Below are 23,725 nucleotides of genomic sequence, written 5' to 3'. Positions count from 1 at the left end.
TTATTACAGCACATAACCATGAATCTTTTTTAATAACCAAAGCAGCTAAAATGGTTAGAATTGGCATATTTGTAACATAACTCTATAGTGATATACATGGTATCCCAAAAAGGTGTAACCAATTTTACATGTTTGTAACAAATGTAATTTTGATGATGGAAACACAAAACCTGCGCTAAATGTGAGAAAAACAATTGAAGTTTACTTCAATAATCCGTTCTTTTCTTTTGCAGATTGTGACGGTTGTCCTGAAGTTTAAGTAGAGAGGTAACAAATGGATCCCGTGACCAAAGCACAGGTAGTGGAGTGGTTTATTGAAACCCAGTCTGAAACACAGGTTCAGCGTAATTTCAGGGGTAAATACGGGATAAAGCCACCAACCCATAACAGCATCAGAAAGTGGTATCGGCTATTCAAGAAAACAGGTAGCATCCATCCTAAGAAAAGCCCTGGTGAACAGCATTGATGCAGGAAAGAGTGGAAGTTGTGAGAGACCATTCATTCGTAGTCCTCAAAAATCTGTTAGAATAGCAGCGCAGCAACTGGCCATCCCCAAGACTTCAGTGCATAGAGTTTTACAAAGAAAATTGAAAATGCACCCTTATAAACTGCAGATTCTCCAGCACATAACCCAGGATGACCATGTGAAATGTAAACAATTCGCAGAAGACATGTTGGAGAAAACGGAACAAGATGAATGTGTAATGACACTGATTTGTTTCACGGACGAGTGCACATTTCATGTTTCAAGAAAGGTGAATAAGCAAAATGTCAGAATTTGGGGGACTTAAAACCCACACTGCGTGCAGGAGTATCAGCAAGATAGCCTAAAGGTGAATGTGTGGTGTGGCATCATGGTTGATCCTGTTATTGGGCCCTTTTTCTTTCAAGAAGAAACTGTGAGAGCAGATAATTACCAGGACACGCTTGAGCTTTGTGTATCCTCAATTGGATGAACTGCCAAATGGGGTTATTTTCCAACAGGATGGAGCACCACCACATTGGGCTTTGAGTGCAAGGAGGTCTCTTGATGAGAAGTTTCCTGGCCGTTGGATTGGGCGTGATGGTCCCATTGTGTGGCCACCGCATTCACCAGATTTATCCCACGATTTCTTCTTATGGAGATTCATCAAAGACAGTCTACAAGACCCCTGTTGCAGACATCGCAGACTTAAAGCACAGGATTATAAATTCAATTACCATGATTAAGCATGACATCCTTGAAAAAACATGGGATGAACTTTATTACCAATTACATATTGTTCGTGTGACAAGTGGTGCACATGTTGAATGTCAGTAAAAACAACTGTTTTTCTCACATTTAGTGCAGGTTGTGTTTCTATCATTAAAATTACATTTGTTACAAACATTTAAAATTGGTTACACCTTTTTGGGACACCATGTATTACAATGTTCAGTTTTACTACTAAAAAGGATTGCTATTTGCAAACCAACTTACCTTGCTCCTACTAAAAGATATTCCCCATCCTGTTCTAACAATTTGAAATGGTCGATATGAGTTTCATTACCTAGGAAACGATGCACACTTTCTTCTTCTATAAGAAAAAATAGAGATATATTATATCACAATATTTGGAAACATTTAAGCAATACAGCTAATATAACCAAAATATAAAATTACATTAAGTGTGTACATGATATTGATCGTGTTATTGGTCCCTTTTTCTTTGATGATTTACATTATCGGTAAAGGAGCATAAAGGCACATACCAGTTGTCACCCAAATGTTTTGCTGGTGGCCACACAATTACCACAGTCATAAGTGTTGGCATCACTGCTATGCTATGACTGTTCAGAGCAGCCAATTGGTAAGGATTATCAGATAATCTGATGAAGCAAATAATTTAAGCAGATCTGAATTGTAAAAGTCCATGGGTTGATTAATGTAAAATAGAAACCACACTAGAATTCTAAAAATACCAAAGGTAGTTCACAAAAAGGGTAGGAGGGAAACAAGTCAATATATCAAAATGAGTCCAGAAATTAATGATTGTTGTTTATGTAAGGTTTATTGGTACAACAGCAGCTGTGGAGCAGCAGAGATGTTCTGAAGGTACTCAACTGTCCTAAGGGATAGTCTATGCTGGGTGGTATTCAGGTGTAGAGAACTTTTCTTTGCCAAGTCAGACTGGTGACCCATAGTCCAAGAGGAGCCAAATTAAAGTTCTCTAGATATGTAAGGGGGAGCTTCTATCAGCACCCCAGGATATAGCAGTGACAGCTCTAGGGATGTTCAATTTTTTTTAGACAAGCTAACCGAAGATGAGATATATCTGTAGCAAAATTAAGTTTATTATCTAAATATAAGCCCAATAAACAAAAGTTGTTGGTAAGAAGCCGATTATTTTTTAAAATAATATTTCTGGATCCAGATATAGTTTGCATTATTTAAAGAAATGAACTGCAATGGATTTTTTTTCTACTAGAGAATAGCCATTCTGTAGTGCCCATCATTTTATTTAGGCTATAGGAAGTTGAAGTTGCCTTCCATAGTTTGTGACTGATAAGAAATAAGGTCATCAGCAAACACATAATTATACTGTATTCAGAATGTCCATGTCGTGTTTGTAATTCTTATTGTAAATAAAGTTGCACTGAGGGTGGAAACCTGAGGAGAATCCTCCTCTCATTCAAATGATTTGGGTAAGTTGTTTAGATAACTAACCTGAAATGTTCTGGGGCATAGAAAGTTTTGTATAAATTGAGGTAATAACCCTCTCAAACCAAAAGAATGAAGATCTTGAAGAACACCATGTGGTATTGAAGTCTTTCTCAATATCAAGATTAACCATGATCGGGTATTGTCTCCTTATGAAAGAATTGCAGATGTTTCCTTTTGCTTTGATCATAATGTGGACTGATTCTTCCAAAACTCATACTGATTACTGTTTAGCAAGTTTTTACATTCCAGAAACCATGTTAGCTGCCTGTGAACCATTTTTTCAAAGACTCTTACCTAAACAGCTAGTCAGTGAAATCAGTCTTTAATTATGCAGAAATGATTATTTCCTGGCTTTGGGAATGCTAGGAAAATTCAGTGATGCCAGAAGTTTGGATAAGTATTTTCAAAAATAGTTGATGTATAAATTTAACAGGGCACTTTTTACTTTATTGTTCAGTTCAGTGTTTCCCAAACTACTGAGATCTACAGACTTACGGACCCCCTATATATATATATATATATATATATATATATATATAATCAATTTGCTATACACAGAACAAATAATTTGACCAGTTCCAGGGGGTAATTTCACAGATCCCCTGGAACTGGTCTACGGATCCCCAGGAGTCCATAGACCCCAGTTTGGGAACCGCTGGTTTAGTTCTTTGAACATTATGAAGAAGATTCCATCTGGACCAGCAACACTCTAGGATGTTTTATTCATATTTAAGTTCTGTCGATGTGAATAGCCAGTTGTGTGGGTATGACACCATAGCAGTAAAGTTGATTTTATGCTATTAAGGCATCTACAGAATATAATGTTGATTATATTCTGTTGACGCCTTAATTTGTTGAAAGATTGGGTTGTAAGAGGTTACTGCCATCATAGCAGCAAATTATTCAGTTAAGGTGGCCACTATTTTTGATGGTGAGGATAGTTCTTTCCAGTTTAGTATTGAGCCTGAGCACTGCACATATTTACCAAACAATGTTTGAACTTTCCTCAGATAAGTCTGTCTGACTTTGTTAATAGTTGAAGAATAATTAATCCAGACATCTTTCTTTGCTTTTCTTCTTATTTGATGGAACTTGGCTTTTGAGTTTAAGTTATTGAGGTTACCAGTTGTAGGGAATCTGAGTAACAAATCCAAAGTTGTTTAATTTTTTTTTTGCTGTTCAGGGTTTGTACGTTCCCAATTCCACTAGTAATTGCTCAGTTTACATTTTCCTAGCAAACATTTTGGTATGATAGAGGTAGCAGCTATAAAATATGGTTGGTTTTATGTTCGGTAACATTATTTTGGGCTGCGATTGAACTATATCATCATCATCAATCTGAACACAAAAGGCATATTAATTCCAGTATGCCCTACAAAATTTCCAAATGACACAGAGCAGAGAAGGCTGGTTTACCCATGTTTGGAGCTTGCAAAGAATCAGTAAATGATCGTTATTCAGTGAGTTATCCAAAAATGACCACTCCATATTAGCATAAATGACAGAACACATTCAAAGGTCTACTACAGTCATGGATCCTGTAGAAAAGTAGATATAGGTCACAAGTGTTAAACAGGGTAAGTTGATAAACATCAAGCAGGGATTCAATTCGCTTACCTCTCCTATCAATTACTGAAGATCCCCACAGTGGATCACAAACATTGAAAAATCCAAAAAAGCAGAATGGAGATGGCCGCTGATCTATTAGATTTTCTAGGTCATCTGAGGGTAACAAGAAATTAGGAGGAAGATATATAGAGGCTACAGTAAGAGTGATACCAATTTCAATGTATACTTCCACTACTTCTAAAGCAATCTGAGCAGAAACATGTTCATATGGAATGTTTTCCCTAATGAGAACTGCCATGAGCTGATATGGCAACCCATGGAAGATGGTGTAATTTTTAATGGTAGGACACACGTGAATTTAAATAAGTTCCTTGTAAGGATATGCCTGCAGGTTTGTACTGATCAATAAGATTGCGTAAATTATCTTTTGTGGCTCAATAGCCTCTAAAATTCCATTGGATACTTTCCATTATGTGGTTTATGGGTTGTTTTTGATTCTGCCTGCTATCAATTAAAAACAACCTATAAAACCACAGATTGCTTATAGTCAATCTATTCTTGTTTTGTCTTCAGAATATAGGGGCATGTTATGTCCATCTTAGTGGTCGCAGGGAGTTCTAAAACTCCATCTGGATCATTCTGTCCATCAATATTTATTTTGGTGGACAGTGATGGCTACATTTTGGTTTCTGTGACTTTTTGATTGATTGTTGGAGGAACATCAGCTGGAATTGTAATTAGTGTATTACTGGCTTGTTCAGTTGTTTATTGTGAAGGACTGTTTGGAAGTAGATGGTAAAGAATGTGCCCAATTAGCGATAGATATATTTGGGGGAACTAATACTGTAATAGTTTTGATTTATAAGGTTAGTTTGGATAATCTCAATATTTTCAATATGATTTTTAAAAAATAAATTTTGGCAATTTTTCCAGTGTAGTGTTTATGTTAAAAAATTGTTGTAATTATGTAATAAACAATTAAGTATCAGTAATTGATTATTATTATTAGCTACATGGTGCAAGGAAGCCTGAGGCTTATGCTGCACCAGCCAAAAAAAAAAAAATTTCCCAAGTTACCCTGTTGTTGTTATTTGGTTTTTAGGAGCATTAGCAACTAAGGCCATATTGCTCCACAATATGCAGTGGTCATTCTCTGACCTTTCCACATCCTCCATATTTGGTGGTGATGGGCTCAAACCCTGGTCTAATCAAGAAGCGTGTGCTACGCACTGCTGCTCCTTCCCACCTGATTACGGAGGCACCTCCCGAGTTACCCTGAGTGAGAGAGAGTGAGAGAGTAAGGGAATTACCAAGAAAAAGAATGATGATATCCAGCTCAGAACCCTGGGTGTGCCAAGCCCATACTCACCAGATGTGAACCCCTGAGATTATTTACCCAATTGTTAAATCACAATCAAATCAACAATTAATAATTGTTACATTTTTACTTAGGGACATGGTGTCATTTGAAAATTCGTAAACAAAAATTATTTCAGAGGAACAAAACAAGTCCATTTTTTTAAAATATAAACACTTCCTATTTAATTTTTAAACCTGCATTTCTATGTTGACCAAAATACTATATTATAGTTTAAAAAAAAAAAAGTAGTGAAAAAATTTGAACAGAGTACAACTTAGAAAAAATTGTTTAAAAAATATCTTCATTCAGCTCTCACCACAAATTCCATATTTGTGACATGGGGTCCTATGCCCCCAAGGTACAGATAAGGTAAAAATGTTTATGGTGATGAAATGTTGAGTTGTAACAGTGTGTTTGAAAGTGATTCAAAGACTGGTGTGAGATTGTTAGCAATGACCCAAGAAGTGAATGTCCATCAACCTCATGAAATGAGGGCATATTTGCAAAAATGTCAGGAAATTGACAAGATATTCTGGTTTGACCCTCAGAATAATGGCTCATGAGTTGGATAGGACTCAAATTCTATACAAATATTTAGGGAAAAGGAAGGTTGTTGTTATTTGGTTTTTAGGAGCATTAGCAACGAAAGCCATACTGCTCCGGGGATATGCAGTGGTCATTCCCTGACCTTTCCGCATCCTCCGTATTTGGTGGTCACGGGCTCAAACCTCGGTCTAATCAAGAAGTGTGTGCTACGCACTGCTGCTCCTGCCCACCTGGCTACAGAGGTGCCAGAAAAGGAAGGTCTGTGCAAAATTTGTGCTACACAGCCTCACGGATGAGCAGAAGCAACAAAGTGTCATCACACGAATACCTCAACCTGAACTTCTTAAGAAAATCCTAATTTCTTTGGCTATACTGTCACTTGAAATAAGTGTTATATGTTTCAGTATAACCCAGAGATGAAGCATCATAGCATACACTGAACTTCACAATTATCACCGAGGCCCAAAAAGTTTCATTTACAGAAATCCAGGATCAAGACAGTGCTGACTGTGGTTTTGACAAACATTGATTGATTCGCAACAAAACTATACCTGAAGGGGAGTGAGTCAATGCTGAAAAGACTATAGTGCATGTCCCAGTTAATTCTGCAATTTCAAGAGAAAGGCAGCTGGTTTTCTTGTTGCACAAGAATGCCCCCACCCATTCCACACTTGTGAATGCATTTCTGACGAAATGCAGTAATTTGTACAGATCAACCATTCATTCTACTCTCCCCATCTAGCATCAGCAGATCTTCCTCTCTCCCAAAATGAAAACTGCCGTCAAACAAAAGAAATTTCAGGATGCTGATTATATCGTTATTGTAGTTATTGTCAGTGACTATTGTCAGGGAGACGGGGAATATAATATATTCAAAGAGGATAGGTAGAACAGGACCATGGTATGTCTGCCAGAGGCAAAAGTTGATATAGGACACCTTTTTTTGGGCAGAAAAGGCAGTATTGTTGTACACGTTGGTACTAATGACCTTAAGAGTAAGAGATCTGCAGATTTACTTGAGTACAGGTCAGTGCTGCAAAAATGTCACGAGTTAGGGTTAAATTTGAAAGTGTCTGCAATTCTGCCCAGACACAATAGGAGCAAGTATATGATGAGAGCCTTGTCAAATTCAGGGCCCACAGGGTAGAATTTTTTTTTCAAAATGGTCTGTGCTTGCTAACAGGGTAGACTGCTTCTACAGGGATGAGATACACTTAAATAGAAAGGGTGCAAGAATATTTGCTGATGCTATTGAGACAGTGTTTTGTGGGTCGGAAAAATGCTATATGGGGGGAATCCACAGACTAAAAGATTAGCGGTAGCCGCCAGCAGAGGTGAAAGTGACTCTTGCACTGCTTGTATCGTAATGAGCAGCAGCCTAGAGAGCAAGTTGCTGGGTACTTCAATTAGTGCACATGCATATACACTAATGCTAGAAGTATAGTAAATAAAACTGATGAATTTGAAGTGCTGATCAAGACATCAAAGGCAGATATTGTTCGGGTATCAGAGACATGGTGTCACACAGATATAAGTAGTGCACAATTGAAATTTGGGAAGTACCATGTGTACAGAAAGGACAGACAGGGTGCGAAGGGAGGAGGGGTTGTGCTGTTAAGAAACACAATCTAAAGAAATGCATCCAGTTGACATGGGTAGATAGTGCAATGTTGAGTCTGACAAACACTGGGAAAGAGAAAATGAGTAGGAGTACGTTATAGGCCAAATGATTCTGTTGAGTACAATGAACAGTTGTGCAGAGAAATAGAATGAGCCAGTAAAACAATGTCTTGTAACGAGGGATTTTAAATTTCCAGATACTGACTGGAAATTGTGGGTTGGTCACTAACAAGCTAGCAAGACTTGTGGATTTATTGGAGAATTATTTTCTACAGCAACATGTTAGAGGAGCAACCAGAGGGAGTAATACTCTTAATCTGAATGTCAGCAGTGATTATTCGTGCATTAAAAATTTGTAGATAAAGGAACCACTAGGTGACAGTGATCACAGTGTACTGATGTGGGATTTACTTAAAGCTGTAACTAACATAAAGGGAAGGGTTTTTGTTTTCGTAAAGGTGACTACAGTGGTAAGGATGTTGAGCTGCTAGAACAAGTACAGAGAAGTGCAACAAAATTGGTGAGAGGAACAAATGGGTGCACTTAGGAAGAAAGGCTTAAGTTCTGCAAGTTGCAGCATCTGGAGACTAGGCACCTACAAGTTGATCTGATCGAGGTGTATAAGGCCTTCAATGGTTTGAACAGGCTCAATACTGACGGGATACTTCAGCTCACGAAGGTTTAGAACCTGAGGGGACACAGATTCAAACTGAGGAAAGACAGCTGCAGAATAGATGTGTGGAAGTCGCAATCAACTACCTGCTGCCTTTAGCTAGCAGGTAGTTGATTGCTGAAACAGACTTCCATCTGTTGTTGCAGAACTTAAATAAATATAAGGCTGATATAGACAACATTTGGAGTGACTGGATGGGTGAAATGGGAAAGGTTTTTTTTTTTTTGTTGATGTTTGCTTTCTTGCATAATATGCCTCAACTAATGCTAATATCCTATTATGCATTATATGCCTATAGTCTGTGTAAGGAACTGACAACTCAGTATTATTGTATTTTTTTCTGATTTGGTTGTAGTATCATCCAAATCGGCAATCACCAAATCCCCTAATCCAAATGCACCTAGGGCTTCAGCAGAATTAAATGTTCACAGAAAGATTGTGTCATCTACAGAATCTGAGACTGCGTTGGGTGAGTGAAGTCTTGTTTTCATGGCCTGTAATACACTAAAATAATCTGAATAAATATAAATCGTTGGTACTGGAAAGTTATGTGATTCAAGGCTAACTCTATAGTGTGAAGCTCTACAGCATTTATATTGCATTCAGGGGTATTGGTACAGATACAGCACTGTCAGGAAAGACAGCAGCAGATCCCACACATGATTCAGACTTAGAGGCATCAGTGAAAACAGGCAAATCAAAATGTTCAGCTCTGCGTGCTTAACGGAGCTGTAGGTAGACCGAGGATGGAGTATCAGACTTCACCCAATTCTTAAGATAGAAGTCATATGCTGGAAATTTAACATTCCAAGGTTTACCCATTTGCCGAGAGAAACCCTTGGTGAATGGGGCAAGCTTGTCTACAGTGATATATAGATCTCTTGGATACTTATATTAAAGCAATGACTGCAGTCTGACAGGTGTTATTTAAGTCTTCATATCATAGATCAAAAACATGTCTACATAGCATGGGTCTAGTAAGGATTTCAATTTAAAAGCAGTTGCAGAGAACTGTTTTCACTGAAGTAATAATGATAGCTCATTTACTTCCATATATAGGCCCTGGACACACCATATTTGAAATGATCCAGCAACAATATGGATAGCCTCATGGTGGATTGGATCAGACATTTTAATTACATGTGTACAATAAAGGCATAGTAAGGCACAACAGTCTACACCCCATGAAGTAGATGAGAGAGCACAGAGGATATTCAAAGTGCACCTCTTGTGAACTTTGTGTGAAGCTGATGTACATGTTGGAGGAAAGTCAGCTTTTTGTCAAAAAAAGAGCACACAGAATTGTCTGACACTACTGGAATAGTGTTTTGTCTGAGCTTCAATTCAGGTTCAGAATGAAGATTAAGCTTAAGACAAAAATGAACACTAGCAGTCTCTTTTGGCAAGAACTTAAAACCATAGCCAATCCCCAGAAGTTAAGGAAATTGGCAGAATGTTGCATTTGTTTCTCAATAACCCTCATGTTGCTATTGTTGTAATAGGATTTTAGGAGCACTGGCAACTAAGCTACGTTGCTCCATGTACACTGTCTGTAAATTGCATGTTCTAAGGTCAATTTGTTGTTTGATGGACAAAAAACCTGAGTTCCTGAGAGAGAGAGAGAGAGAGAGAGAGAGAGAGAGAGAGAGAGAGAGAGAGAGAGAGAGAGAGAGAAACCATGCTACCTTGCCTGAGACTAACTAACTCAGGTCTTTTCCACCCAGTGTGGGAAAGCACAGCAATCCTACCAACTGCACTACACGAGGGCCTTCATGTTGCATGAATCATAAAACAAGCTAAATAATCAATATAGAGAGCATTGTTTATAGTTGGAAGTTACATGATGGAATTCTCTTTGATGGCAAAGACTATCATACTTGAAACTGATCCTTGAGGTACTCCTGTTGGCAAAAGGGCTGAGAGAGAGTGGACCATACAAAAACTTAGTCTGACAAGATAAGTCTGATAAGAAAAACAAGGTGACTTCTACATCAAAAAGGTACTGAATCTAAGTTTTGTCATACATTTTTTCATATCAAAGAAGACTAACACCAGGTGTCATCATTTAAGGAAAGCATCTCAGGTGGTTGTCTCCAGTCTGAAAGGTCTAGAGTGGACCTCTTTCTTCAGAAGCTGCACTGAATGTTGGCAAGGAGGTCGTTGGATTCTAAATACCATATAAAATGAGTGTTGCCCATTCTCTCCATGATTTTGCACAAACAGTAAGAGTGATAGGTCAATAGTAGGAATTTTAGAATCCTTTCCTGACTTAACAAAAGTAAGGATAGTTGCCTTACACCAGGCATCCAGAAACTACTCTTCAAGCAGCAAGATGTTATAGGGAAAGAGCAGTTGATCCACATTTCTGAAAAAGGTGCTAACCATTTCATAAACGATGTCATCTGGTCCAACAGCACCTCCTTAGTAAGGATTCAGTCTCTTTTTAGCTCTTGTATAGTAAATGGCCCATTGTACGGATAAAGGCTCTTTGATGTGAAAAGTATCTATTTTTCATTTGTTTCTGAACCAGGGACTCTGGGGATTAAAATGATATTGCAAACACATTAGAAAACATTTCCTCAAGAGTAGTGGCTACTGCAATTCGCTCTGCAACAGTGCATCCATTATACTCTAGGATCAAAGGGCAAGATGTATATTTTTCCTTCATTTTCTGAATTTCATTCCAGAAAATGTTAGTGCTGGTTGGCTTGGCAACAGATGATTTTTTTCTTTTTTTTAATTCAGTAAATGGCAACAGACAATGTAAAATAGATCCACAATTCCTTTAGACTCTGATGGAAAATGTAACATGCTTTGGAATAGGCACATTTAAATGCTGTGAGATTAGCCATGGTAGGATATCAGACTAACCCTCAAGTTTGTTTCAGCCTTTTTTTGCTACTGTGCATTCCAAATTTCACCAAGGATTGAGACATGGTGGAAAACAGGCAGATGTTTGCAGCTGTGTAGACAATATTTTCTGTGATATATACCACTACATTACTGATTAGTCCTGACTGACTATAATGATTTTTAACACTGCCAGATATTGGAAGGCATTCCCGGTCAACCTGATCAATCTTCCACTGTGATAACCTAAAAGGAAGACACTCTCCCAACTAAGTAGGATAGTTATCACAAGAAAGTGATTGCCACCACCTCCCAAGTAAGTGAAGGGAGGAGAAAGGAGAAGCAAACAGAACACTCAATGGAAGAAAATGTATAGGTAGACATGCAGAAAGTATTAGTTCACACATTTAGAAGGGAGAGGTCATTGCTTGTAAGCATATGCTTGTAGGTGGTAGATGACTTTCAACCGGTGAAATACCACCACTTTGCTTATTGGAGGCTTGAAGTGGCGAAACCCATGTTTAGTCTCTAGAGCAAAGTTTCTGGCATCCCCTCCCCCCATACTTCTCCTTCAACGCATGCACAGTACTAAGTACTATAGGTTTTGATACCTTTCGTGTTTGGGGTTTTTCATAAAAAAAAAAAAAAAGGTCCCCTTCCATTGATTTCAGCACTACCCCACAGAAGTAGTATGTCCATTGAAATTCCCAAGAAGTAATATGAGGAAAAGCAGCTGCAAAATAAAAGTCGCCAAAGTCTACCATGGGGATGTAAGTCCCAGGTGGCAAATAGATGGATCACGCTGTTAATAAAAGTCCTACTGTAAGACAAACTGCTACCAATTCTAAACTGGTGGCAAGATGTATAGATTGAAATTGTGGTCTGGTTACCCACAATGATAGAAACTCCTCTATGGGTGGTCCATTCCCAGTTTTATCCTTATGAATGGTAGAAATGTTAAGCAAGGTAGTCTTCATTTGCCTTTAAATGTGCAGGAGGACTATGATATCTGTATTTTACTGAATCCACAACAATCCCACTACAGAAATTTAGCCATTATTTGGGCTTCATGGACTCAATCTGCTTCCAAATTGCTGAAGGTTTGTTGTACTCAGTCTTGGATACATCTTTTTTTTTTTTTTTTTAGGGAAGTATGGAAGCTATCCTATGTTCATTTCTTCCTCGCAGACCGGGCTAGCTGGGTGGGTAAAGTGCCTGCCTAGCAACCCAAAGGTCGCGGGTTCAAATCCCGCCTCGGGCTTAGATCAAAGTACTGCAAAAACCTTGGGTTATGGCCACAGAAGCCAACGCACCAACAACTACAAAAAAAAAAAAAAAAAATTCTTCCTCCACAAAGAGTTCCAAGACAATAATCTGGCATCTCCACCTTGGTCCATTTTTTTCTTGTTTCATGAGTCACTTCAGGTTTTTTTGGCTTCAGCTAATGCTTTTTGTTACTAGTGGGGCATTAGGAGGTACAGATATAGAGATGCCAACTGTATGATCCTTCTGTGAGGATTTTGCAAGCATGTTATTTCACGATCCTTCGCACCTCATCAAGAACATGAAAGGACATTCATAAATGGCCTGTCCACGACAGTACCATTTACAAATGTCCATATTTATAGCACTTGAAGTACCTTAAAGGATTTGATACATGTGGACACACTGTGCAGTTAAGATAGCCAGCTTTGATCAAATTAGATGTTGGAGAATTAAATGTAAGAATAAGTTTTCTAGTGGTAAAAGATTCCCATCCCTATGCATGTATATTCAATTTTGCAGCTTGAGTTCAGTTCAGAACAGAACAGATTTCCTTTTTTCAAACACTTCAAGGAGATCCATTTTGAGATGACAGGATCTATTAGAGCTTGTCTGTGTGGGAATGGGAGGCTATGACTTCCCTAGATGTGGTTCAGACAAGTTGTTCTGAATGTTTGTCACCTCTGGTTTCTGTAAGGATGTCTTATGAGTGAAGCTATTCGATTGGTTTAGGAGAACCTACCAACCCTTCCAAACTAGTGAATAAAAAAAAAAGTGATATTTTCCCTATGGGCTTCTAATATGAATTATCAGGTATTGAGGGGTTGGATTTTATATTTCTTCAGTTCCACTGGCTGAGTTTTCTGGTAGGGATAGGGACTGTGTTGGAGTACCAGAAGAATTCAGATTCAGGATTTGTAGTGTTTTTAATTTGTTTCAGTGCCAGGGAACCTCCACACCCCCCATAGAGCATAAATGAGGATCCACCACCCAGCAAGTAATAAATGTCCTTGGGAGTGGGATGACAGAGCTACCTAGAGACCATACCTGCACTGCCACCAGCCTGAATCCTGTCTCTCTGACCATGTGTAGGGGTATGGAATCAATACTGTTGACCCTTGAAGGCAAACCCACTAACCGGCTGATCCTAGGCAAGCCATCCCAAGCCCACCCACCTTTTCCAGGCGGGAATCTCAGTGACAAGCTGAAACTGGGCCCCCTCAACCACCAATAATTCCCCTTGCAAGTTTTCACTGGTTGCAGTGCACAGCAAACAATGGATTCCTATGGTGTTATCCTGGAACCAAGGCAGTGAGTTATTCAATCCCAGTGATGCTAACCTGGAGGATCAGCAGCGTCACTTGTAGTTCCCTTCACCATGTACATGAGCCCATGTTGAGAGGTTAGAACATACCTGCCACCCCTCTATTCTTAAGAAGAATCCAAGTCATCCTGAAGAAGCACTGCTTGGTGCTGATCAGTCTGTTAGTAATCCATTTATTTGCTTATAGTCTGCCAAAAAGCATCCTGTCATAGCAGTAACAAACTCAAACAATGATTTTGCCAAATGAGAATATAAACCTGCTTCTGGGCAAATGTGCCAAGAAGCAAGTTTACATTCTCTCATTTGGCAATGATTATGCTTGACAATATGCTCCAGATGCTGTGCACTTTACTCTGCCACAAATGCATCTGTTCTGATGTTTTCCAGGTATTTTTCCATTAATGGAATTATCAAATGATAGTCTTTGAGCCCTTGACAAATGGGCTGTAGCATCTGCTAAATGTTAACCACTAATCACGTCTCTATAGAGTTCTTCCCCTTTACCAGTAAACTTAATTGGCACTAGTCAGACCACACTTCTTTAGTGCTTTCCTGTTCTTGTCACCCACCATGGACCTCTTTGACTTAACTGTTATTACAAAGATTGTGGCAGATATTCCAATCCTCCATGATCCTAAGATGACCAAGCAATGTATCATTGTTATTTTTGGTGCAAGGGCTGCTCAAGCCATATTTTGCCTATCAACGATATGGAGGTCAGACATTGTGATTATAAACCCATGTGATTGTATAGCTGTATCTGTTTTAGAAAACAAAAATTCTGTAAGATTTGCATCATTGCCTATGATATGACGAAGTGTTAAAGATTCTTGAAGATTTCGAAGAATACTGAATGAGGCTTTTCAGGCATCAGTGTACAATCATTGTGACAGAAAATAGTTGTGGTGCATACACTTCGAAGGATCGTCTCCTGTGAGTAGATAGATGGGTGAGGTGACCGACCGATTCGGACTCTGGATATGAGGACTGCTTGCTTTTTGTTTACAGGGAAACTGGAAGACCATAACTACAGTTCAGATTTTATTTGAAGGAGCTTGTTTTGCAGTTGAGTTTGCCATAGAAGTGTCCACTGTTCCTTACATACATGTCTTAGATAGGATCTGTAGTCAATATATGGAATGTAGCAATCAGACGATGCTATGTTGAACGATTGTTTTGTTGCATAGTCTGCTTTTTCATTCCCTGATATCCCAGTGTGGCCTGGGATCCAACAAAAGATGACTACTTGTTGGTGTTCATGAATATGCATCAGCTGAGTTTTTGTTACAGGATGTGTTGGCGAGGAGGAATTTTGCAAGGCTAAATAAAAGTGCACTCTGAGTCTGTATATATTACACTATTTTGGATGGGCAGATGGAGAATATGTTCTAATGCAAGTTTGATGGCACATAATTCTGCTGTATAACTGCTGCATTCAGCGGGCAGGGAAACAGATGGGGTTATATGGAAAGAAGGTTGCAGCTCTGACTCCACTTTCCGACTTTGATCCATCAATGTATACTTTTGTGAAACATGAATAATTGTGTGTGTGAGCAGTATGGAGTTGCTGTATATTGATATTTGCAAGCGAATGTTATCACCAGGTTAGGAAATAGCTGTCACAGGATGCTTTAATAGAAGACCATGGAGGATCTGCATTATTTGAATCTTGGAGGACTTTCTCAAGATGTGGTAATGCCTGCAATCTGATGCCAGTAGGTTGAACTGCTCTAGGTTTATTTCTACATTGCATTGAGAACTGTGGATCATTAAGAATTGGGCTAATGGGGTGAGTAGTTAGACTTTGAATTTTGGCCCCATAGTTCAGGGGTAACATCTTTCTCCTAAGGCTGAGCGGAGGTTCATGCACTTCAATATAAAGACTGTGCTGGGGATGTTCAATAAGCACCCTACAGCAATCCTGAGGGCAGAATGTTTAATAAGGGCAATCCGTGCTAGCACCCTTTCCCTAACAGAATCACATACCGGGGCACCATAATCAATACTACATCTGATTAAGGCTCTATGCAAGTCAATTAAGGTGTAACGATCTGCACCCCATGATATAAAAGAGATAACTCCTAGCAAGTTCATTTTTTTTCAGGCAAACAGTGCATAGATGTTTGATGTATTCTGAAAAGTTCAATTTATTATCAAAAATCACACCAAGAAGACAAATGCTGTTCACAACATTGATAGGTTGATTTCTTAAGTGTATTTCCAGATCTGGGTGCACCTCATTTGTTACAGAAATTAATGACACTTGATTTCTGATAACACAATTGGTAGTCATTTTGTGCCATCCGTAGTTCGATATTATTAATTCGTTTGCAGTTGCCTCTCAATAAAGCTCATGTTTTGCGAACTGCAAGATACAGTCAGGTCATCAGCATAAAAAAAAAAAGGTATGGATTCACTGTATTGGGAATAATTTTGGTCATCTGATTTATTCTTATTGCAAACAAGGTTGCACTAAGAACAGAACCCTGAGGGGCTCCTTGTATATATCTTTTGGAAAGGATTTGCCGATAGCAAACTTGAATTGTCCACCTCTGAGATCCAGAGAATTAAGATCTCTCAGGATATCAAAACTCCAAGTTGTGTCAAAGGCTTTCTCTATATCGAGACATGCCATGACGAGATGTTTATTTTGGATAAATGCATTCCTGATATTTGTTTCTGCTTTGATCATGAGATCCAGGGATAATCAGTTTTTTTCTGAAACCAAATTGATTATCGGATAGCATATTTTGGGAATCATATTAGTCGAAGGTATATTATCTTTTCTAGGATTTTACTTAAGCAGCTGGTGAGAGAAATGGGTTTATAATTATTAGGAATAGTGTGATCTTTCCCTGGTTTGGGTATTGCTAGTACAAAACAGTGACACCAGGAACTGGAGAATGAATGTTCCATGAAGATGCAACTGTAGGTCAGCAGCAAAGATAGTCATGTATTATCTAGATGTTGTAGCATTATGTACAATATTCCATCAGGGCCAGCAGTGCTATTCTTTGCAGTGGATAGAGCCCCTTGAAGTTCTAGCATAGTGAGTGGTTAATTGTACATGGAAAGGATTTGGATCTGAAATCATCTGAATTTTAGAACCAAATTGAGAGGAAACTGCAAACATGAATTAATAATATCGAACTATGGATGGCACAGAATGGCTACAAATCATTTTATCAGAAATGAAGTGTCATTTATTTCTGTGGGGTGCCTCCGTAACCAGGTGGAAAGGAGCAGCAGTGCGTAGCACACGCTTCTTGATTAGACCGGGGTTCGAGCCAGTCACAGAGGATGCAGAAAGGTCAGGGAATGACCACCACATATTCCCGGAGCAATATGGCCTTAGTTGCTAATGCTCCTAAAAATCAAAAAACAAACAACAAGCAAACATTTATTTCTGTAACAAATGAAAGATGAATCCAGTTATTTTTGGCAGTTATCCAAGTCCCTTGTTTAAAAAAAAAAATTAGTTACATAAAAATCCAGCAGATTATTTTTGGATCCAATCCTTCCATACTGGAAGGAGGGGAAACTATCTAGAAACCTTCCGACTGAACAATGATCGCCAGTATAGATTCCAGTGTCGATCCACTGGTGATATTCGGGCTTATGTTACCCATTTATGGACAAATTCAATGGAAAAGTTCGTGGAAACACAAGCAATTGCTCTTGACATCTCAAAGGCTTTCAATCATATTTGGCATAAAGGTCTCCTAAACGAGCTTCCATCTTATGGTTTGCCAACTGTTATTTATAATTGGTTATCCAGTTTTCTCTCTGATTGCTCACTGAAGGTGATGGCACTGTCTTCAAACTTTTCCACTAATGCTGGTGTCCCCCAAGGTTCAGTTTTCCCCCCACTCTTTTTCTCTTGTATATTAATGACCTTCCATTAACTGGCAATCCTATCCATAGTTTTGCCGATGACAGCACATTGCATTCCATTTTCCATTTTGAGAAACCTCAATCAACTTCAACTTCTCGAATATCTGCTACCAATTCCTTTAATGCCAATCTCCAGGTAATTCTCCAGTGGGGCAAAGACAACTTAGTTGATTTCAATCCTTCTAAAACTCAGTCTTGTCTTATATCTCGCAAAAAGAATTCTTCTGCTCCTATGCTTATCTTTCGTGACACTCCAATTTCTAGGCAAAATGATCTCTTTTGGGGATCACCCTGACTTCTAATCTCTCTTGGCACAAGCACATTACAAATATTGCTTCCTCTGCATCTAAAAAACTTAGTTTTCTCTTTCGCTCTTGGTGTTACTTTTCTTCCAAACAGCTGTTCACTCTGTACAAATTGCAAATCTGCAATACCATGGAATATTGTTCCCACACCTCTCTCAGGCTGCTAGATTCCATTTAGAAGAGGGCAGTTGGGTTTATTAATGACTCATCTCTAACAGAGTCTCCACTCACTGTCTCATAGACAGTGTTTCTGCTGCATGCCTTTTCTACAGATACTTCCACGGGCACTGTTCTTCTAAATTGGCTTCTATAATTTCCGCTCTCTTTCAAAACAGAGCAAAGACGTGCTGCCACCAGCCAACATCCATTTACTGTCCAACTTCAAACTCACAGAACCAACTTTTCATCTTCCTCGTTTATTCATAAAACTGCTGTTTTCTGGAATAACCTTCCTTCGTATGTATTTCCTGAAAATTACAGTCTACAGAAGTTCAAGTCTAATGTCAACAAATATCTTCTTTCGTTTTCAACCTCCAACCCAAACACGGTACTAAGTACTGTACTATAGGTTCTAATACCTCTCATGCTTGGGGTTTTCATAAAAAAAATAATAAAAAATAATGAAATTCACCTCCACAAAAGGTCAAAAATGATCTGCAACAAGTTAATGTATCCAGTGCATTATACTGTGCAAACTAAGCATAATTTGTTCCTGTACAGTGATCATACTGCCCATTCATTCCTCCAATTGGTGAATTGGCAAAAAACACAATATACAGTGCTTCATCTACAGTATATGAATAGCCTGTGACAGGTGTGTGTGTGGGGGGGGGATTAAAGTAACTGGCAGATTACTGGTACGATTTTATTGCAATTTGCAAAGGCTTGACAAATTATTATAAAACAGCCAAAAATAAAATTTCATGAAAATCCATCGATTGAGAATAGTTATTACATGCAGACTGCCAAAAAAAATACAGTAATTGCTATTTTTATCGGTCCAATTTCAATTAAATTTGGAATGGCACAGCAAATCTTTCTGTAAGAGCCAAACAAAATTTTATGAAAATACATCCATTATGGGTAAAAATCACCAGACGTCCAATTATGCTGGACAGTCCCAGATTTAAGTCATTTGCACTGAATTGCATTGCAAACTGTCCTAGAAAATGTCACGGATTGGACATGTAGCCTCCATACGTATATCATAAATCAAGATTTTGCATTTTTTTTTAAAATTTTATTCTGCATCCTTGTGACATCTTTTGTCTCATGGATGGTGCTGGCTGACCACAAACAGTCATCTTACATCTGTCATTTGTGATATTAGTTTAGATTGTTTATTTGGCTGCAGTTTTTACATAATTGTAATTATAGAAACACTGAAATCAATACTAAACTTTTGATAATTCTTGAAGAATTTTACAAGACTTAGCAAATAACGAATTAAGAAAAATCCACTTAGAAAAATATTTAATTCATTTCTTGTTTTTATTGTTAAAAGATTTTTATTATTATTTCACAGAAATACCTACATAAGCATTTATGTGAAATAAAACATGTGAAGAAAAATAAAAAATATATATAGACTAATTGTTTTTTTTTTTTCATGTGATATTTTATAAGTTTAGTTCAAAGAAGTATGTTTTAAATCTATATTTTGTATGTGAATATTTTTTATAAATAAAAATGTATCTGTTTTAGGGGGAGGGGGTTTTAAAATCGACGTCCCGCATTGGAATATTAATCATCTGGTCACTTTAATTATAAGTTACATGCGGGTGGACGGAAGGACAAAGTGTAGACAAGCCCTTTATACATATGCGCTAACGCGCCTAACAACAATATTATAAAACAGGGACTTGAGACATTATCTAGCGATCAAACAAATGCAAATAACTTCTGATAAAAGAGTGAGCAGGAAGTTGAAGGGGGAAAAGATTTTTACCGACCTCCAACTGAACTTTTTAAATAAATGAATTTTGAATGAATTCATTGAAATGATTATTTTATTGACCTCTAATGAATTATTTTCAAATTTAGATGGAAACCCACTTTTATAAGGGATGATAATATTTCCATAGTTTTTTTTTTATAAGCAGTTTACATAAAAAAATTATTCCTTCAAACGGGGGAGGGGGAGGGTTAGTTCTCCATCTTCGATTAATTAAACTTGGCACTTTCGCTGTTATACACAACGCAAAATATGCAAACTATCGACCCAGATCAAGGGTTGGACTAAGCAAAGAGAAAATAATAAACGTGGAGGGGAAAGAGGGTAGAATGTCAAATCAAGGAATAGTGGAGGTGACGGGGTGTTCCGTAATAATATCGATTGTCAGAAGCAAGACTTGTTTCTCGAGCATCGACCAGTTTCTACAACACGTGCCAGAGAGATAAGGGGAGAATAAATCGGGGCGGGAAAGAAACGACACCTCAAGCCAATGCTGTCGACCTCAGTTCATTGCCCCGAGCCAATCTGAAATGGGAGGTTATATACCAAGAGGGAAAACTTCGTCATCCGTTCGAGTGGTTATTTGGCGACCACCGCACGTGGCACTGAAAAGAGGAAAAAGGGGACTAAGCCACTCTTCCTACAGCCCTAGCAACGGCGGCTAGAAGGCCTAACGTTGAAGGCAAACCGGCCATGTTAAATGCGACTACTGGTTTCAGGTGAAAGAATGACACTTGCGGAAGGTGAATATTTTTTAAGTTGTTCCTTATCCTCCAACCGCAGAAATGGAAACACAGACGGTACATCCCTGAGAGGCTCAAAAAAACTGAACGGATCAGTCCAAGTAACTCGATATGGAAAGACGTTACCTCTTCTTCCTGACTGGAACTAAACTAATCACTGTAAAATTAACAAGAACATTTGAACAGTATGGAATTCATGTCGCTTGTGAATGATGCAATAGCCAGGAAAAATTCGACTTCATTCGTCGCAGAAGCAGCAAACTGGCATTACTCTTGAGAATACGAAAGCCTTAAAACTAACAATAACTACAGGAACTATTACTAACATAGACGAGAAATTAATACTATTCGAATAGCAGTGGTTTCAAATACATTCCCGCGAACAAGGTAAAAGCCAGTTTAATATTCTTCCTGTGAATGGCAGATGTTAACGTTAGGCCACGTTAAAAACGGAGGCAGCACACAACCTTTTCCAGCTAAAGGCCAAAACGAACTCTCGTTACCAACAATTACGCTTCTTTCAAAATAATTTAATTGTTGTTGATCAACGTTTATATTTTTCAGTTTAATTTCACGTAATTAAAACGAAAATACAATACTATGATTACATGACATTAAACGTTCATATTACTTGGTTGTAATAATAGTGTTAAATATTGAGGAAGATACGAAAGAAAGGCAATACGGAAAAATCGAATTACTGGTTTCAATAGATCGAATTTTCTAATGCAGTTGCTATGAAATGTAGCGGGTTTAGTTTTAAGCTCGGGAGGGAGAGGGCCTAACAGCTGCCTATGTCCGCAGGCCACACAACGATGTGGGCCGAACATGGCCCACATGAAGGACACACCTGTGTTAGGACATGCTTCCATCAACAATTCAGCAGTCCGGGTCTAGCCGTGACTGCACGACCGCAACACGTGGCTCTATGATTTCATCAACGGCTGAATCGGTGCGGTTATACTGCTTTCGACAATTGGGTATCCGAGACGTCAGTCTGAGACGAGTTATCGATGCGAAGATGGCAGTGCTCGCTAAAAGAGCATCTGCACCCTTCATTTTTTAACACTGCTAAAAATAAAAAAAAAGAGCCACACTAAACCATCCATTAAATTGTAATAGTGAGCATGTCAATTTAATTTGACGTTCTGTAATAAAGTTACCGGTGCATCCCGATAACTTTATTACAGAACTGGTCAGTGAACCAATAAGGATACAATACTGGACCTGAAGAAATGGAGGCTGGCAATAACAGAGTGAGCAAATTAATCAAATAATAACGTGAGAAATATTTACAAATTACGTGACAAAAGGCGGGGTGGAGGGGGGATTAAGATGAAAACGTAGAATGCGTTGCGAAAAATCGCAACCTTAGATATACATATATATATACATACATACATATACATATATATATACAGTACACACACAGTGAAACTTCCCTTTAACGGACAGCCATGGGGAACGAGAATGTCTGTTAGAGAGAAGTGTCTGCTAACAAGAAGTCTGAGGGAGGAAAAAAAAAAGAAAGAAAAATCATTAAACGTTTAATGTAAAATTAAATTAAAATATATACAGATTTTGCACAATATTTTTGTAAATAATATACATACAATCGTGCTATGCATATTATGACTATCTTAAGAAAAATACATACAGGAATCACTTATTTTCTTCTGCACCTTCTTCCGGCTGATAATTTTGTTTTCAACATTTGTTTGGAGTGAAGAAACCATCGAAAGTCCTTCAGTATCTTCTTCAGCGGCGAAAAACATTTTTAAACGATTGATTTGTATGAGCACTTCTTCTATTTTCATCGGTGGTTCGTCGTTAATATGTTCGACAGAATGACCTCCTTCCATTTCTTCATCCTCATGAGGAACTTCTTGAAAAATATCGATGGTAATGTCGTTCATATCTAGAGCATCTTCTGTAGTGAGGTTCGAGTCTATATCTTTGTAGCCAGGGTCACTTGTGGCGGAAATATCGTACATTATCAATAGATAAATTTAAAAATAAATTTTCTGTTTATACTCCGGGACGACCAAACGGTCAGAGGAGTTCACAAGGTAGATAAGGCGCCTCCGTAGCCAGGTGGGAAGGAGCAGCAGTGCGCAGCACACGCTTCTTGATTAGACCGGGGTTCGAGCCCGTCACCACCAAATACGGAGGATGCGGAAAGGTCAAGGAATGACCACCGCATGTAGCGGATATGGCCTTAGTTGCTAATGCTCCTAAAAAAAAAAAAAAAAAAAACCAACAAAACAACAAGATAGATAGAATACAAGAAACAGCACAGTATTCAGTAGTCACGGGCTTGAACCCCGGTCACTCAAGGCACGTGTACTTATGCACCCGCGCGCCTGACCACTAGCTTCAAGACTGTATGCCGTAGCCTGGCTACGGCATACAGTCTTGAAGTTCTTGTTCTTCTTGGTGCTCCACATTGCTGTTCACAACTTCAATTTTTGCGTTTGAGAAGCCAGACTTTACAAAACAGTTCACGACAGTTTGTTTTCTAATTCCGTTTACTGAAGAGGAAATCCATTGAATCGCATCTAGGATGCTGAGTTTCTTTGCAAGGTCACTCGCACATGTTACATTGTTCATGTTTGCAATGAAATGTCTTAAAACACGTTTTCTGTAGTTAAGTTTAAAATTTTTTATTATCCCTTGATCCAAGGGATGGCACTCTGCGGATGTGTTTGGTGGCAGAAAAACGATTTGAAAGTTGGGCAATTCAATGTGCGGGTGAGATGCAGCATTTTCTATGAAAAGAATACTTTTTCTGTTTTGACAAATCATGTTTTGGTTAAAGTGACTTATCCATTCGCTCATGATATCTCGTGTCATCCACGCTTTTTTATTAGACTTCCAGTCAACATTCAAAATATTCAAATTTATGCCCCTGAAACAACGAGGATTTTGTGGTTTTCCTATA

General features: G+C 38.4%; 1 protein-coding gene across 10 annotated transcripts in view; it reads right to left on the bottom strand.

Moving 5' to 3' along the window:
• Nucleotides 1-23,725, bottom strand: part of Sema1a (semaphorin 1a) — a 699,485-nt gene that overhangs the window by 369,975 nt on the left and 305,785 nt on the right. For all 10 annotated transcript variants that reach the window (XM_090377935.1, XM_090377936.1, XM_090377934.1 and 7 more), the window contains one exon: nucleotides 1,460-1,556. In XM_090377935.1, the coding sequence (XP_090234061.1) occupies nucleotides 1,460-1,556 (97 nt within the window). The remainder of the gene's footprint in view (nucleotides 1-1,459; nucleotides 1,557-23,725) is intronic.

This window comes from Mastigoproctus giganteus, chromosome 7 (genome assembly GCF_048544385.1).
Source record: "Mastigoproctus giganteus isolate SK-2022 chromosome 7, ASM4854438v1, whole genome shotgun sequence".
NCBI lineage: Eukaryota > Metazoa > Arthropoda > Arachnida > Uropygi > Thelyphonidae > Mastigoproctus > Mastigoproctus giganteus.
The sequence above is the reverse complement of the archived record's forward strand: the minus strand, read 5'-3'. Positions and strand labels throughout refer to the sequence as shown.